We start from the raw sequence: 17,000 nt of genomic DNA, 5'->3' as shown, positions 1-17,000 counted from the left end.
GGGGGTGCACCACCTGCAGAGTCAAAATTCAGCACCAAGACCGCTGAAAACCCATATTCAGCACCTAGTAAATAGTTTCTACATATAACAAGGGGTGTAATAACCTATAATACATCAAATTTGGACCTTTGTACGATGAGAAATTCCAAAATACACGTTTGGTACCCCCCCAAACCCTACAGGGGGATGCACCCCCTGCAGAGGCAAAATTCGGCACCAAGACCCCGGAAAACGTATATGCACCACCTGCTTGGCGGTTTCCCCGGCTAATAAGGAGTAAAACAAGCTATAGTACAACAAAATTGAACAACTCTACGATGAGAAACTCCAAAATTCACATTTGGTACCAAAACAACATATATAGGGTGTGCACCACCTGCAGAGGCAAAATTCGGCACCAAGACCCCAGAAAACGTATATGCACCACCTGCTTGGCGGTTTCCCCGGCTAATAAGGAGTAAAACAAGCTATAATACAACACATTTGAACAACTCTACAATGAGAAACTCCAAAATTCACATTTGGTACCAAACACCTCAAAATGGGTAGTTACACTGCTACAGAGGGGAAATTTGACATGTTCCGGGCAAGAAACGCACTGAAAAATGCTATGGGTGCACTCTGGACATGTTACTGTCACTTTATTAACCATTAAAAACAACCAGTACAACTGTTTTATCATACCGAAAATTCGAGCACCACAGAATTCGAGGTATTAGTGTATTTTTCCAGTTTACACTAAAATTGCCACAAGCCACTAAAAAGTTACATTGAATACACGTATTAGCAGTAACTAGGTGCTCAATACCAAGCGATTGCGACCATGACGAGCTTATTTGGTTCAGTGGTTGCTGACTAATTAATGCAAACAACTTTAAACATAATGAATTTTTTAAACTCTCAGGTGATATTATGTAGCAGTGCACATCGAAAAACGTTGATTAAACTTTTATTGGTGGATCTCTAGCCTCCACTATGACATGCTTGATAAATTGCAGAGTTACATGATACGAAAAATTGAATTCTGCAGTTTGAATACACCATTTTTGTAAGTTCAACCGAATTAAACAGAAAGAGCAGTTGAAAAAAAGAAAAGAGTCAAAGTATTCATCATTTTTTAACATGAAAACCAAACGTTTTGATTTGTACTAGATGCACCCCAAAAAGCAGAATAAATGAGCAAGACAACAAGCATACATACATGTGTATCGATAGCGTAACCGTAAAGATACTAACGAATAAGTTAAATTGAGCATCACTCAACATTGCACTTGTTCAAAGTTTTCAACAAATTTATCAATCACCCCTCATTATTAACCACGCAAGCATGTGTATGCAGAAACGACAAGGTCAGTATCAAGCGTTTGCGCCTATGTTGAGCTCATTTGGTTCAGTGATTGCTGATTAATAAGGATAAACAACTTCAAACGTCGATAATTTTTTAATTTTCAGCTGATATTTTTTTAAAAAAGAGTGTTAAAAAACTATGAAAAGCCCAACAATGATTAATATCTGGCTTTAACTATGGCATGATTGTTCGAATGTAGTGCTAAATGATAAGAAAAATGTAATTCTAACGTTCAAATACGGTAATTTTTTGTTAGTTGAACCGAATTTAAAAAAAAAAGCCGTTAAAAAATAGGAATATTTGCCATTTTCGAAAAGAACACCCATTTATAATGGCCGTTACCTCATGCATTCCAAAAACCGTATTGAATGAGCAGTACACTGAGCAATCAATTATACAATTTGATAGCGTAACCGTAAAGATACGAATAAAACTGTTTAACAAATTTTCATTCAACTTTGCACTCGTTTAAATTTTCTAAAATTACAAACAACCACTCATTAGTAACAAAACACACGGGTATCAGCAGCACTAATGGCGTTTTTGCTAAGCGCTTGTTGCAATGATGAGCTCATTTGGTCAGATGGTTGCTGACTAAATAACTTAGAACCACTTTAAACATAAAAAATTTTTAAACTTACAGCTGTTATTATGCGAGAACACACTACAACAAACGTCGAATAGCCATTGATTGATAGTCCTCTGGCTTTCATGGTGTTGTGGTTTTAAATTGGTTGGTTTTAATACAATAATTTAAGTTTTACTGATCGAGTGCAGCACTTTTGTAAGTTTAACTGAATTACACAGGAAAAGCAGTTGAAAAATTAGAGTATTTGCCATTTCTTAGATCGATGTTCAATTATAATGAGTGTTATTTAATGTGTCCACAAATAGATTGTGTTAGCAAAAATGAGCATATAATCATTCACACTAATGGCGTGACCATAAAGATTTGTAAAAAACTGTTTAATGAAGTATCACTTAACTTTGCACTTATTCAAAGTTTTTAATAAATTGATCAACAACAAATTATTAGGAACCACTTGAATAGGTGTATCCATTAACATCAGGGCTACAATCAAGCTTTTGCAGTTCTGTTGAGCTCATTTGGTTTTGTCCTTGTTGATTAATTAACCTAAACAACCTAAAGCATCGATAATCTTTTTAAACTCTCAGGTGAATTTATGTAAAAACACATATCAAAAACCGTTTAAAAGCCCTTCACTGATGAAAATCTGGCTTCAATAATGACAAATTTTTTAACATGGTGGGTTTTATGATACACAAATTTTTATTCTATTGTTCGAATACAGTAAATTTTTTAATGTGAACCAATTTAAAAAGAGAAATCATCTAAAAAATCAGAATATTCGCCATTTTTGGAGGTGATGGTGATTTATTATGACGTGTACTTAATGCATTCTAAGAAAACATAAACTGAACCAAAACATTGAGCATGCAGACATTTTCATTAATAGCATATCTTTAAAGATACAAAACATTGTTTAATGAATTATCACTAAATTTTGCGCTTACTCAATTTTTTTTTAATTTGATCAACAACCAATCGTCAAGAACCACGCAAAAAGTGTACGTAGTAACAACAGAAATATTATCAAACGTTTGCGGTTAGATTGAGCTCATTTGGTTCAATCCTTGCTTACTAATTAACCTAAACAACTTTAAAAACCGACAGTTTTTATAACTTTCAGGTGAAATTATGTAAAAACGCATGTCAATACCTGTTGAAAAGCCCTTCACTGATGAAGATCTGATTTAATAATGACATGTTGGTTAACATGATGGGTTACATTATACACAAATTTTTATTCTAATGTTCAAATACAGCTTGTGAAAATAAACCATCTCTAATGAGAGATGGCTAAGGTTAATTCAAAAACCACTTTTTTTCATTGGATTGAAAAATCCATTGGCTGAGAACTCTTGATTTGCTGTAACTGTGACTTCGTCCCCATTCATGTTTTACAGGAAGCTGAAAAAACGCAATTTGACAGCTTAAATAAAACTTTTGAAATTTTTTAATGTTCCTTGTATGACTACTAGGAAATCATACAAATCATATATGACCTAGTATGATTACAAAGAAATGTCCATTTTTTTTTGCTTTGCTAAGGTTTGCCAACGCTATTTATGGTGTTTGTTCTTCTCAATGAAAGTCTCTTTTAACATTATGATTGCGTTGCGCCATTAAAAAAAAATTGTATGATCCTTGTATGATTACTAGGAATTCATACAAATCATATATGACCTAGTATGATTACAAAGAAATATCCATTTTTTTTTGCTTTGCTAAGGTTTGCCAACGCTATTTATGGTGTTTGTTCTTCTCAATGAAAGTCTCTTTTAACATTACGATTGCGTTGCGCCATTAAAAAAATTTTGTATGATCCTTGTATGACTACTCGGAAATCATACAAATCATATATGACCTAGTATGATTACAAGGAAAAATATTTTTTTGTTCTTATAGAATGGCTGCAATTATCCTGTTTTTCTGGTGTCAGTTGTTTAGGCCGTATTAAATTAAGCTTATTAGTGTAAAGTTTGATATTTTGTATGATCCTTGTATGACTACTAGGAAATCATACAAATCATATATGACCTAGTATGATTACTAGGAATCATATATGACCTAGTATGACTACTAGGAAATTTGTATGATGAGCAACCCGGGTATTGAATTCATCATGTGAAAAATTTTAAGGTCAAAAATAAAAAGGTGCGCTGCGCTTACTGAGCCATCGAGATCATACATGCTCAAATTATGCATCAGGTACTGCACATGATATACTGTGTAAAAGATCAGAAAGAAGTTTACTATTGTTTTTTAGCGGCATGTAGAGACTCGGTCTGCAAGTGGTGTCGATCTGACCAATGTGGACAAGGCGAGTGACATGTGTGATCCCTTCAGAGATCTTTTCGAGCAGCACAAGACGCAGTTTCCCAATCAGCCGGCTGCTATTGACATTCAACAGCTCCAAACGGTAATCAACTTATAAGGGAATGATTTCTCTGCGTGGCTAGAATGTGACCGGTTATTGATGTCTGATAGAAATACTAATGGCTGATACTGATTCTTGTTCGGATGTAAAACACGAAAAAAAAATGATTTTTTGCGACTAAAATGATCGTAATTTTTTTTTTGAGTCATTCGGTTGTTGCAATGTATCTGCAGCGTCTCAATTCTAAAATTAAATCGAATGTTGCACGATTTGAGCAAGCGAGGACCGATTGAAGAAAGGTATTTCGAACAGTGGAGTAATAATTGTTTTTGATGTAGGGTTTTGCCTGTTGTCTCAGTATGATGGGTAAGAGTTACGATGGTCCAATTTGCCAATCACAATTGGAGGCCCTTACTGAGGCATCTCTAGGCATGATCAAATTCCTCAACTCGCGCGTCTTCACCCAAAGTAACGAAGCCTTCCAAGCCCATCCTGGTTTGTACAAACCCCAGCAGTTTTACACACCTCACAGTCAAAATGGAGTGCCTATGTTGCTCAGTCAGAGAAGCAATGGTGCTCCAGGTGGCGGCCAGGTGTTGATTCCCGGACAGATTGATATGTCCAATTTCTTCGGAGCTGCACCCGGTATTTTGGGTGTCCCCGACCAATCTACAATGCCAGTCATAGGTCTGAGTCAAGATCCAACAGCTATGGCAGATCCCCAGGTAACGAAGGTTTCACAATGGAAGTAACAGACACGTTCATGTTACCAAATTGGTTATCAAATGAATTTGGTCATATAACATCGCAAAGTTTCAAGTTGAAATTTGCAGAAATTCAACTCAATGCCATTTTAAAGATTGCATGAATTTTTGGTTAACTGAGGAGATTGAAGAAATTAGACGTCAATTGGTGCCACGATCGCTTGATGAATTAACTAGATATAACCGGAGTTTTTCTGCTGTATCGGTTTTAGTTTTCAGCTCAAAGGCAATCGTTTTGAAAATGGAATCGATAGGTGTCAACTGATCAATAGTGGCATTTTGTTGGGCTATCTGCGGGCTATGCTTTACTTAAAAGCTGATGACAATATCATTTAATCAGATATTCAGGCATATTCAGTGCTTTGAATCCCAAATAGGTTTTTTTGCCGTCGAGCTGTTGCTTTTCAGACTGTTTCTTTCAAATTAAGTGTCGTAAACTTGTATTTTTGAGCTGTTTTTTTTGGCTTCATAGCTGCAACTTGAGCGTGATTGTATTGCGGTACTCCTGGATGTTCACAATCCGGATGTTTTTATTATAATAGACGCGAACCGATAGCGGCTATTATTGGGGACATCTTGGTTTTATAATTCGTCGATGATTTTACATCGATGATTCTTGCGACCATTGACTTTTCCAATTTTTGTGACCTCTACTGCTTTCCAGTTTAAATTTGTGTGTGTGACGTCATTTGTTCGGCTTTTAGGTCAATTGCGTGACTTACCTCACTCAAAAAATGACTTCGGAACTCACTTTATGAACTTTAAATTTTTAATAGCCGCCCTCATCTTCTCAGCCGGCTATTATAGCGCTCCTATTTTTGTTACTTCGTCGAATTAAAAAAAAATGTTTCGCTTTACCTCATTTGGCCGCTTTTTCAACATTTTGCGTGAAATCTTTTTGACTTCTCTAGGCTAGTTTCTCTCTTCTCTCATTCTGCTAAAAGTGATTTTGAACATCAGTTGCTCAGCAAAGCAATTCAAAATGAACAGAGTCAGTATAAAAAATTGAAGTCAAAAGTAGAAACGGGATAAAGCCCAATTTTAGATGCCCGCTATTTGAACATCGTTCCTTTAAGTCTTACTTACCATCTCTAATGCTTATTGGTATTGATAGTAACCCTCTGGCCTCTCTCTAAGAAACAGAAGTATGTTGAACTACGAAATGCCATCAAAATAAATCGGACTTAAAAAATGTTTTTGTACAAAAAATCTTTTTTTTCAATATCTTTTCTTTCAATCCTAATCATGCTTATTGGAATCAACGGCGGCTATTTTCCGGCAATCTGCCGGGTATGTTTATTAACATTTACTAGTTAAAGATCAGTGGTGTGAATTTAAGTAGTGCCAAACGTATATGCCCTAATTTTTTAGTATTAGAGTCTTCAGTTTTTGATGTCGAATATTAAATTTGATAAAGCTCTATTAGGACTTTTTACTTATAGACCGTATGTGTCATGAAATTGACAGTCGGAATCTAACCTATAAATCCAGTGGTCTATTAAAGGATTGGTGGTCAATCTGTCTGTTTTGCTTGTTTAGTTATTTCAATTCCATGGAAGGCCGAAAGTGTCTATCGCGGCTATTCTCGGGCAATCTGCAGTCTGTTTTTTAGAGTTTTTAAGCAGAAATACACTACTTCACTAGGTTTATAATTTGAAAAGGAATTTTAGTGTTTTTTCTGATCAAGCGGGCTATGCTTTAATTTCTCTCAACGAAGTTTGGAAGTGAAGCAATTATTGTAAACGTGTGTCTTATGCAAAATTTTTTGCATTTGTTTGATAGCAAAAGCGATAGCTGAGGCTATTATTGGCCAGTTTTTGGTTTTTACGACACGACGAGGAGTAATATTGATCTTTTTTTAATCGGTGACTTCTATTTTTAATAGCCGCACAGCGATAGCTGGGGCTATATTTGGCCTTCTCTTGGTTTTTTACAATTCAAAGAATTTGAATTGTATTGGGGCGCTGTCTTTTTTTTTTAAGATCTGTTCATACATTTTCATGATCTTTGAAGTCAAATCGGAGTGGTGATTTTGGTCACACCGAAACAGAAAATGGAGCGAAAAAGCGAGTGGTTTTGCGGCGTGAATTTGTTTCGCTCTAATTTTAAAGTAGAGTGAGAAAACGGTGTTTGAACAAAAATTCGGTTTCTCGGTAGTGGTTTTTTGTTCACATGCGGCAATTTCACTCTGATTTTTACTGTTTTTTTTCGATTTTTTGGATCGGATTTTTTTTAAATAGTTTTCCCAATCCATTCACAGCTCTTTCTGGACCTAGTTTTTTGTTAGAATCAAAATTACATATCTCACTAGTGGTTTTTTCTTCTCACTAGCAGCATTTTGACATCGATTTTCTGTTTTTTTTATCTGATTTTTTTAGAAATGGTTTTCCCAATTCACTCATTGTCCGTTCTAGGTCTAGTTGTTTGTTAAGTCAATGAAAATTCTTCGAATTGTACGTCAGGACTTGTCCTGCTATGTTTTTTTATGTCGCGATTTTTGTTACCACCATATGACGTCACAACCACTTCAAATCTGCTTTTTGTTCATTCGTTCATGCAATTTCAACTGAGGTGCGTGCGTGACGTCATTTTTTGCTCTAAATGGAGCGAGTTTTTTGTTCACTTGCGTGATTAAATTTTCGGTCACACTTGACTTACCTCACTCTCAAAAATGACTTCCTCACTTTGAAATTGACTTTTATTTACTTTAATTCAGAGATAAGGTCAAATGGGTGTGTTACATTCTAAATGAAGATTATTTGAGAGCAGCTAAGAGAGGCAGCAAGAATTTATACTGATTTTTAATTAAAACGTAACATATCAGCCTTCAATGAAAAGACAAATTTTTTGGTCTGTCTTTTTAACTGTTTTTTTTGGGACTGCAGATCTACGAAACAATTGCGGCTATTTTCTGGCAATCTGCCAGCTATGTTCAGAGGATGTGTTTTATACGAAGGCAAATGATGCACGTGGAGTTTTGGTCAATCTGTTGAAATAAAAGTCAAGCAGAGACAGAATTTCGAGTGGTTCGCGTTCAAGTTTCATTCTGAGAGAGCGAGAAAAGTAGGAATAGCAAAGTTTTGCGCTAAGCGAGAAAATTTGTTTGATCACGCGTGGTTTTTTCAAAGCAGGTTTTAGTTTTAAATATAACCTTTTCCAGATTTTTTTCAATCAGCGGGGTTTGTTTCAATCAACTAAACTGGTATTTGTTGGTTTGGAGGCCTTCTTGATCAGCTAATAAACATTATTGACTTTTGGGCTCAATTTTGAGCTATTTTAGCCATATGGCACTTTTGGATGCCTTTTAATTGCTCTCAAAGTTTGTAGCAATTAAATTGGTTCTGTTGGTCTTTTTTAAGGCGCTTTTTTGCTTGACCTTATTTTCGTCTGGCCTATTTGACGAAAAAACGGTTGTTTATCCCTAAAAAACGGGATAAACAGATAGCGCCCAGTGGTCGTTAAGTTCCATTAGAGGCCCTTTGCGGCGTTTATTAGTCCCTCAAGTGCTTAGTGCGGTGAAACTACTGAGAAGGTTGTAGCTGAGTGTCATTTTTAGGTGTTTTTGAACCCAAAATGTTGCAATTTTTCGTGTTTTTTGCGTCATGTTTTTAATTCTAAAGCTGAGGCTAGTCAAAGTTGATAAAGGTATTTTGGAAGACAAGTGATTTGATGATCTTTTTAAGAGATATATGGCGTGGTACTCAAAATCAAAACACGCAAATTTATTCTAATTTTCACAATTTTTCAGTTTTAAGAATTTTTCATTTTTTTGTTTTTTTCAACCTAGTTTTTCAAGTCTTTCAGCATTTTTTTGTGATTATTCAAGTTTTTCCTGACATAGGTGCCAGAAGACCTCCTTACGGGTGTGATAACAACTTAATGAGATTTATTGGCCATTATTATCATTGTTATCATTTTTTTAATCTCACAAATTTTAGTAATTTTTTAATAAAAATTGCATTTTTTCCATTTTTTCAAATTTTTGGCCATTTTTCAAATCATTCTTGCCTCAAGAACCGCGTAACCTCCCCTAGTGTTTGATAATAGGTTACTGCATATTTTCTAGTGGTAGTGGAATTGTTTTCAACATTTTAACGAATTATAGCATTTGACAAAATTTTCATTTTTATTGACAATTAGTGTCCTTGTTCAAGTTTTTCCAGCCCCAGGGGCCATGGAATAGTTTTCAACTTTTTATAACAAGTTTTAGCAATTTTTTGATAATGTTGCATTTTAAAAAAAAATTATTTTTAGTCTTCTTCAGCATCAAGAGCCAAGGAACCTCCTCTACGGTTTGATAATAGGTTACTGCATAGTTTCTAGTTTTAGTTTAATGTTTTTCAAGTTTTTAACTGTTTTTTTTTAAATTTTTTTGACATTTGTTGTCATTTTTCAGATTTTTTCTGCCTCAGGTGTCAGAAAACTTTTAGGGCTGGCTAATAAATCACTGGAAAAGCTTTATTGGCCAAAAAGATTAAATTTCAACTTTTTAATATTACAATTTCTAGCAATTTTCAAGTTTTTGATTTTTTGTTTTTTTTAGTAATCTCCAGCCTCAAAAGCCAAGGAACCTCATCTAGTGTTTGATAATAGGTTACTGCGTAGTTTCTCTATGTAACTGCATGTTTTTCAATATTTTTTTCACGAATTTAGCAATTTTTGTTATATGTTTGCAATTTTAAGTTTTTTAATTTGTGAATTTTTACCGCATCAGGGGCCCAGGGACATCCTCCAGGGTTTGATAATCAGAGTTAATGGTATGGTTATCAATATTTTAATCAGTCTTTTTTTACCAATTGTTGGATAAAATTTATTTTGATACATTTTTCGAAGATTTTTTATCATGTTCCAAGTTTATGGAGTTTTATCAGCCGGTTAAACTATTAAAGGCTTGAAATATGGATAGTAGATAGTCTCTTGAGGCAACGAATTGATTCTGAAGACATTGATAATCACGAATTTTAGCAAGATTTTGTTATAATTTACAATACGTTTTAAAATATTTGAATATTTTCTGTCCTTTTCTGAGTTATACAATCATTACTGGCCAACGAAACTTTTCAAGTCTTGCAAATGAGTTTGACTAAATTCCAGAGACAAAAAATGGTTGTGAACATTTTTTGACTGCGAAATTTCGAATTTTTTAAACTTTCGCACTTATCAGAAAACAAAAAGTTGCTGAGTCGAATCTCATTGTGGAAAATGTTCCTAGCTGTTATTTAGCCTGATATCAACTATTACCCCATTAACGATGACTTATAATAGAAATGTTTTATCTCAAATTACCTAACTAGCCATTTTTAGAAAACATTGTTAACTGCTCTCAAACGAAGTTTGTTGCAATTATTTTAATATTGTTGGTCATTTTTGTGCGATTTTTCGCTCGACAGATTTTTCGTCTGACCCATTGGACATTTGGTTCTCAGAAATAGGATAAAAAGGTAGCGTCCAGTGGACATTAAGTTCTCTTAGCGCCTTTCATCTCATTATTCCCCAAGTATGCGATTCACAAAAACTGTTTTGGAGACTCATGCTTATGGTGTGAACGGCGGTTCTTAGAAATTGACCCCACCCACCCCACTTCCACCAGGGGCCTCCACATCAGCCCCGCACCTAATCCCACTGCACATCGTTCAGGCCATAAGGACCTCGTGTAGACAAATTTCCCCCTCCCACCGTTGCGCACCTGCTGCGGTACATACCCCCGCTGCGCTCACTTCACGCCCCTTCAATTAAACTAAGCCTAGACTCACTAAACTGTGGCTAGCTACAGATGGAGCCAACCGTTTGCTGGTCGTTTGAGAGCAATTCATCCGACGTTAGTCGTTTATGTTGTTTGTTCCTTTTTAGGTTATGCCTTTTTAGTAGTCTGTTATCTTATTTCATTTTTTATGCCCTCCGGGGAGTTGAACGTATTAATATTTGCCTGAACGTATTATTTTTTGGTTGAACGTATTAATTTTAGTGGTTAGGGTGGTATTTTGTTTTAATAGATATTAATTAGCATTGGCGTGTGTTGAAAAAATGGGGTAGTTTTGATCTAATTTGACAGGTCAAGCTTCTATACATCAAAATTTTTACTGAAAAATATTATATAAATTTGTACTTTTCTTTTTTTGATTGCTTATTTTGATATTGTTTAGCGTTTGTCCGACTGAATAGCGAAAAACGAGTAGTTGTGAGGCATGACGTTGTTTCAAACTGCTTCAATTTCAATTGAGAAAAAAGTTCAAACAGACTTTTGCGAGCGAATTTTCTTCAGGTGCGGCAATTTTACTTGTTTTAGCTGTTTTCTCATTTTTTTTCTACGAATAATGTTTGATGGTTATACGTGTGTTGTAACAAAGCGTAGTCTAAATTGTTGAAAACCTGCAAAAAGAAATTGCTGGTTTTCACGACTTAATAAAATATAAGTGATTTCTTAGATTTTACTTTTTTTGCAGTTTTGTTTAATCTCATTAATGAAGGGTCTCAATTGATCTCTGCTGAGTTTGTTTCATATTAATTTAATGATTTGAAAAGAATTATAACGGTTTTAACGAATTTGACAAAACTTCACAAAATTATACTAGATTTTTGGTTTTTTCTTTTATCGCTTTTTATCGTTCTATAAGTCGGGGGAATTACGGACAGCTCTAAGTAGCTACCATATGAGTTAGAAGTAGAATCAATTGAAAGGTTTTGAATCAGATATAAAATATTTTACAACTTTGATTTGACCTGCGTTAAAAAATAGAATTGATGGAACTTAATTAATTTTCCAGCAATGCTTCTCGGCCGTTCTCGTGTTGTTTCCTGTGATTGAAACAAATTTTCCGTAAATTTAATTAGCAGGCTCATTCTATTTTTTGAGTAGTTCATTGGAGCCTAAAGGAACGTGTACTTCGAGTCGGTTTCGGAGTCTTCCGGCTATGTTTTTATTTCGTCGTCAAGATTTTTGTTACGAACATATGACGTCACAATTACTTAAAATCTGCTTCATGTTCATTCGTTCATGCAATTTTCACTGAATTGCGTGCTTGATGTTATTTTCCACTCTAAGTGAAGAGGTTTTTTCATGTTGCGTTTTTTTGTTTTTGGTCTCGCGTGACTTACCTAACTCAAAAATGACCTCACACTGAAATTGACTTTTTTTTTACTTTAATTCAAAGAGATAAGGTCAAGTGAGTGCGCGGTCACTCTAATTGAAGGTTATTTGAGGGCAGATAATAGAAGCAGCAATAAGTTCAACAGATTCCTAATGAAAATATAACATCTCAACTTTTGATAAGAAGTTTCTTTTTTTGGTTGTTTCGTTTAATATCTTTTTGAGACATAAGATCTACAAAGCTTTTGCGGCGATTTTGTGACAATTTGTCAGCTATGTTTTAAACTTCATTTAGAAGTCAAATTTGAGCGGTGATTCTTGTTACACCTAAAATTGAATTTACTAAAGTGATTTTTTAATGATAAAATTATGTTAAACCCAATTAAAATGTTTGGACAGCTCTGATTGCTTACGTCGGGGCAACTTCACTAACACTGTTCAATACCCAATACGTTGTGCTATCTGTTTTGTACGTGTTGAAAGTGTTTTTCAAACCATTTACGGCTGTCAGCAGGCGATGTCTAATTTAGCTTAATTTGTTTTATTTGAGCTCTGTAAAGTGTTTAATTGCTCCAAAAGGAAGTTTGCACCATTTATAAAAAACTTGTGGCCTTCTTATATTTGGTTCTTCATCCTCGAAAATGAGATAATCACGTGGCATACGTAGGGCATTGAGTGGGATAAACAGCTCTCTTACAGCTTTGCGCGTTGCTAGTCTCTACATATGCGATTGAAAGAAAGAAAGAGTTAATCTCTTCATGCTTAAGTGAACATTTTCAAGTTTGAATTAGCTCAAAATTTTTAGAATTTAACACAAAATTAGATAGATAAGAAGGACTTACTGGCACTATGGAAACTATAACGTGAAGAAGACAGATAACAAGAACTTTTGGTCTACAATGATCTGCCCAGGATTGATGAATAAAACATCACATTAAAATTATTTTATCAAAATGAAAAGTTAAATTGCAGTCGTAGCAAACTTAAACATAACGATTGCATAAATGAAAACAATTGCATAAATGAGACTGTAGAAAACACTGTTTTCTGTAGTCAGTCATGGGTTGCTACAATTTATAGGAAAAAATTCTGGTGTCCTAGGTACATTAATTTTGTCTTAAATTCAATCTTTCAATTTGAAATTCTTAAAAAAATCGGAACTTAAATACTAGGCTGGCGAGTTTTTACGATTGAGCCTCTACTTATTCCCTTAGAGACCTTGCCTCTACTAGATTGACGGAAACAAGTTTTTCAAGACAAATTAATTGCGTCAAGGGAGGTTCTTAAGGGAGGGGAGATTGACCGCCTACCGGAGGCAACTGCGCGCCAGCCGTTTTAAAGCAATTCGCCCGATTTTTGTCGGTTATGTTTGCTATTAAATTTAAATTCATGTTCATGGAGTTTCGGCTTCAGTTTGAAAATGGATTTTCAAATAATATTGTTATGACTTTGAAGGAAGCTCTCCTAATTACGCCCGCAATGCTTCCTTTCTCATAGTTTTAATGACTTTTGTGTTTATAAAAGTACCTTGTGTAATTAAATTTTTTTGCAGACGAGTGGGTCCCAATTTAGTGGCGTGAGGGGTAATAGGAGAGGCGGGCACAGACGAGGAGGTGGGAGAGTACAACAGCAAAATTGTGCCATGTCTTTCAATCCTTTCTAATCATGTACAATTCTCTCTTACCACACTAATCAACAGAGATGTCCGTTTTATCAGGTGTCGTTATCAAAAACTGTAGTCTCAACAAGGCCAAGTATGCTACAACAAGCTGATAGATTTCCAAAAACGAACATCGGTTGAGGAAAACAACAAAGTCAACTTCAGAAAAATTATATGTGTCTTTGATATTTGGTGTTCAGCATGATGTAATTACCCAAAGTAAGGAAAAGTGTTTTCAAATGAAGATTGTTCACAGCCTAATAAACAGTTGCTCAAACGTCTTATTGATACTATAATTCTGATACTCCTGGTCTGCCAATTTGCAGTAAATACTGTGTCTACTTTCAGTTGTCAGTGAGTGGCAAAATATTGCTACACTTGGAACATTTAATGTTTGTTTTCCATTCCATTCTTCATTTTGATCTAATTAAAAATAATAAATCATTTTAATTTTGTCCACAGAGGCTTCGTTTAATCCTCACAGACGGGCACGAGTTAATCTGCTTCTGTTTTACAAACCCACACCCACACATGAGGTGACCATAAATGTGATCAATGAAATAGATCAACTGCACCAAATTAATATAATGACAATTTAAGAATAGTTATGCAAGCAATTAGAACAGCTGAGCAATGACTTTTAACCTCAAGAATCTCGATGAACCATTTTACTTGGGATTCGTAGAACGTGTTGTTGCTGTCAGCGTGTGCTTAACTCACTTCGAAGTAATTTCATGTGCAGGAAGAATTTTGCTATATTGCTTTGTTGTTTTATTTTGAATATTGCTTTTCTTAAACAATATTTGCTTAGTAATATATGACGTTTTGAACTTTTGAGAAAGTATTTTGAGTAGAACATGATGTTTTTGCATGTCTGAATTGTGAAGTTGGAGCAAGAAGGATCAGTAACGTATGTTTGCTGATAGGTGAAACCTCTTTCGGAACCATTAGAGATCCAGAAGAAGTGAACAGGAATAATTATAATTGCTCTCAGACGAATTTGAGCTCTGTTGTTATTTGAAGCCTGCTGGTGTTTCTAAATGCAGTTTTTGGCTTCGCCGATTTTCCGTCTGACGCATTTGACTTTTCGTTCTCAAAGTGGGGATAAATAAACTGTTAAAGTATATAGTGTCCAGTTCTTTTCGAGCTCTACTGGTCCCTAATTATAAATTTCACTAAAACTGCTGGGGCAGTATAATGAAGTTTGAACCCCCTTGTGTTATTAACCCCCTCCCCCATCCAAACAGTGGGGCAAACGTCCTAAGCTGAAGCTAGCTGCTACCCCAGACCCTTGCCAGTCTTAATTCGTCTGCGATTAATTCGTGCGACGTTAGTCGGTTATAATTCAGAACAATTAAAAGAATACTAAATTGTTTTTTTTCCGATCTCAATTTGTTCAGATCTGTCTAACCGCGGTCAGTCATGAAAGGAGATACGAGAATCATGAAAACTTTTGAAGTGTGAGGTTTTGTCTTGAGTTTTGTTGTGTTTGAGTTTTTCTGCAAAATAGCCACTGCACGTGTCTCTACAGCTGAGCGTAGTTATATTACAGTACTCTTTATTTTTCTTTTTGTTCCGTCGTCTGATGCTCATTTTTTATTCCACTATTTTTTAATCCGCAAACCTCAGTGCTTTTGTTCTAGTGTTCATGCCCTCTTTTACTGTTTTTGTGCTCGACGTCATTTGTTAGGCTCATTAGTGTTTTTTAACATATTTGTGTGATAACCCTACTCTCTAAATGACTCTAAGGGCTCTTCAGTTACTCCATACTTTTCGTGGTCAGTAATAGTATGTTTAAAAAATTTTGCCCTTTTTTGAAAAAAATTAATGTCAAACTAATTAAAAACCTTTTGTATCACCTGAAATCAACGACAGATTAATTTATACCTCCATGGAAAGTGATTTAAACCTTTAATAATGTAGGATATGCCAGAAGACTTAAAAAAGAACAGAAAATAAAAACAAAAATAAAAAATGAAAAATTTGCACGTAAACAGTGTCCCAGCCAGTTGAACATTGAGCTGTTCGCTAAGAACAATAAAATTCAGTAATTTCATTTTTTTAATAGCCGCCCTCATTTTCTCAGCCGGCTATTACAGCGCTCCTATTTTGTTTTTACAAGTCAAAGAATTTGAATTGTATTGGGGCGCTGAGTTTTTTTTTAAGATGTGTTCACACATTTTCAATTACTTTGATCTTTCAAAACGGGATAAACAGGTAAAGCCCAGCGGGCATTAAGTTTCATTAGAGGCCCAAAGTGGGCTTCAATAGTCCTTCAAGTGCTTAGATTGGTTCAGCTGCTGGGATGGCCTTAATTTAAGGTTAAAAGGTCATTTTTAGGAGTTTTTGGGCTCAAAATGTTGCAATTTTTCATGTTTTTTGTGATTTTTTTATTTTCTTGTTTGATTAGTCTTAGGTTGAAGTTTTTGAAAAATGATGAAGGCCTTTTTCGAGGCAAAATAACTTGTTATGACCTTTTTGAGCTATATGTTTTGGTACTACAAATACAAACATGCAAAATGATACTAAGTTTTGCAATTTTTTTCAATTTTTTGAAAATTTTCGTCTTTCCAGCTTCAGGGGACAACAAATGTCTTTTGTGGTTTGATATAAGAGCACTGCATGGTTTTTAGTAAAAATGGATTGGGTTTCAACATTTCAATGTCTCGAAATTTGGCATTTTTTAAATTAAAATTTGCAATTTTTTCAAGGTTTCGTAAAGTTTTTGTCAATTTTTGATATTTGTCTGTTCTCAAGTGCCAGAAAAACTATTACTCGGTCTGATAAAAGTTACTGCATCATTGTTTGTTTCAATGTATTTGTTATCAACAATTTAGCCTTTCGAATATTAGAAATTTTTTGATAAAATTTGCAAGTTTTTACAAAGCATTTCTTTTATTCAGTTTTTCTTGCCCTAGTAGCCAGCTAACCTCATCCAGAGTTTGATATTATGTCATTAGATAGCTGCTAGCAGGCAATTGAACGATTTGCAACTTTTCAATAGAACGGATCTTTTTGAAATTTGAGTTTTCCTCAAAATTATTGCCTATCGATAATTGAGCCAATGAATTTTTTAATGCTTGGAATTGGGTTAATGGATAGCCTCTGGAGACACAGAAATGGTTCTGAAGATACTACTATCACAATTTTCAGCAAAATTTTATTAAAATTTGCAATT

At 34.7% G+C, this 17,000-nt stretch overlaps 1 protein-coding gene across 1 annotated transcript in view; it reads left to right on the top strand.

The window, feature by feature from the left end:
- The window catches only part of LOC142342958 (5'-3' exoribonuclease 1-like), an 85,870-nt gene extending 71,192 nt beyond the window's left edge, over positions 1 to 14,678 (top strand). Inside the window, exons 28-30 of the mRNA XM_075394638.1 lie at positions 4,201 to 4,353; positions 4,650 to 5,036; positions 13,715 to 14,678. Coding sequence (XP_075250753.1) covers positions 4,201 to 4,353; positions 4,650 to 5,036; positions 13,715 to 13,825 — 651 coding nt within the window. The 3' untranslated portion in view covers positions 13,826 to 14,678. The remainder of the gene's footprint in view (positions 1 to 4,200; positions 4,354 to 4,649; positions 5,037 to 13,714) is intronic.
- The last annotated feature ends 2,322 nt before the right edge of the window (positions 14,679 to 17,000 follow it).

Source organism: Convolutriloba macropyga, chromosome 7 (assembly GCF_964194025.1).
Source record: "Convolutriloba macropyga chromosome 7, txConMacr16.3, whole genome shotgun sequence".
NCBI classification, from domain to species: Eukaryota; Metazoa; Xenacoelomorpha; order Acoela; family Convolutidae; genus Convolutriloba; species Convolutriloba macropyga.
Note: the sequence above shows the minus strand (reverse complement) of the source record. Positions and strands in the feature narration are given on the sequence as shown.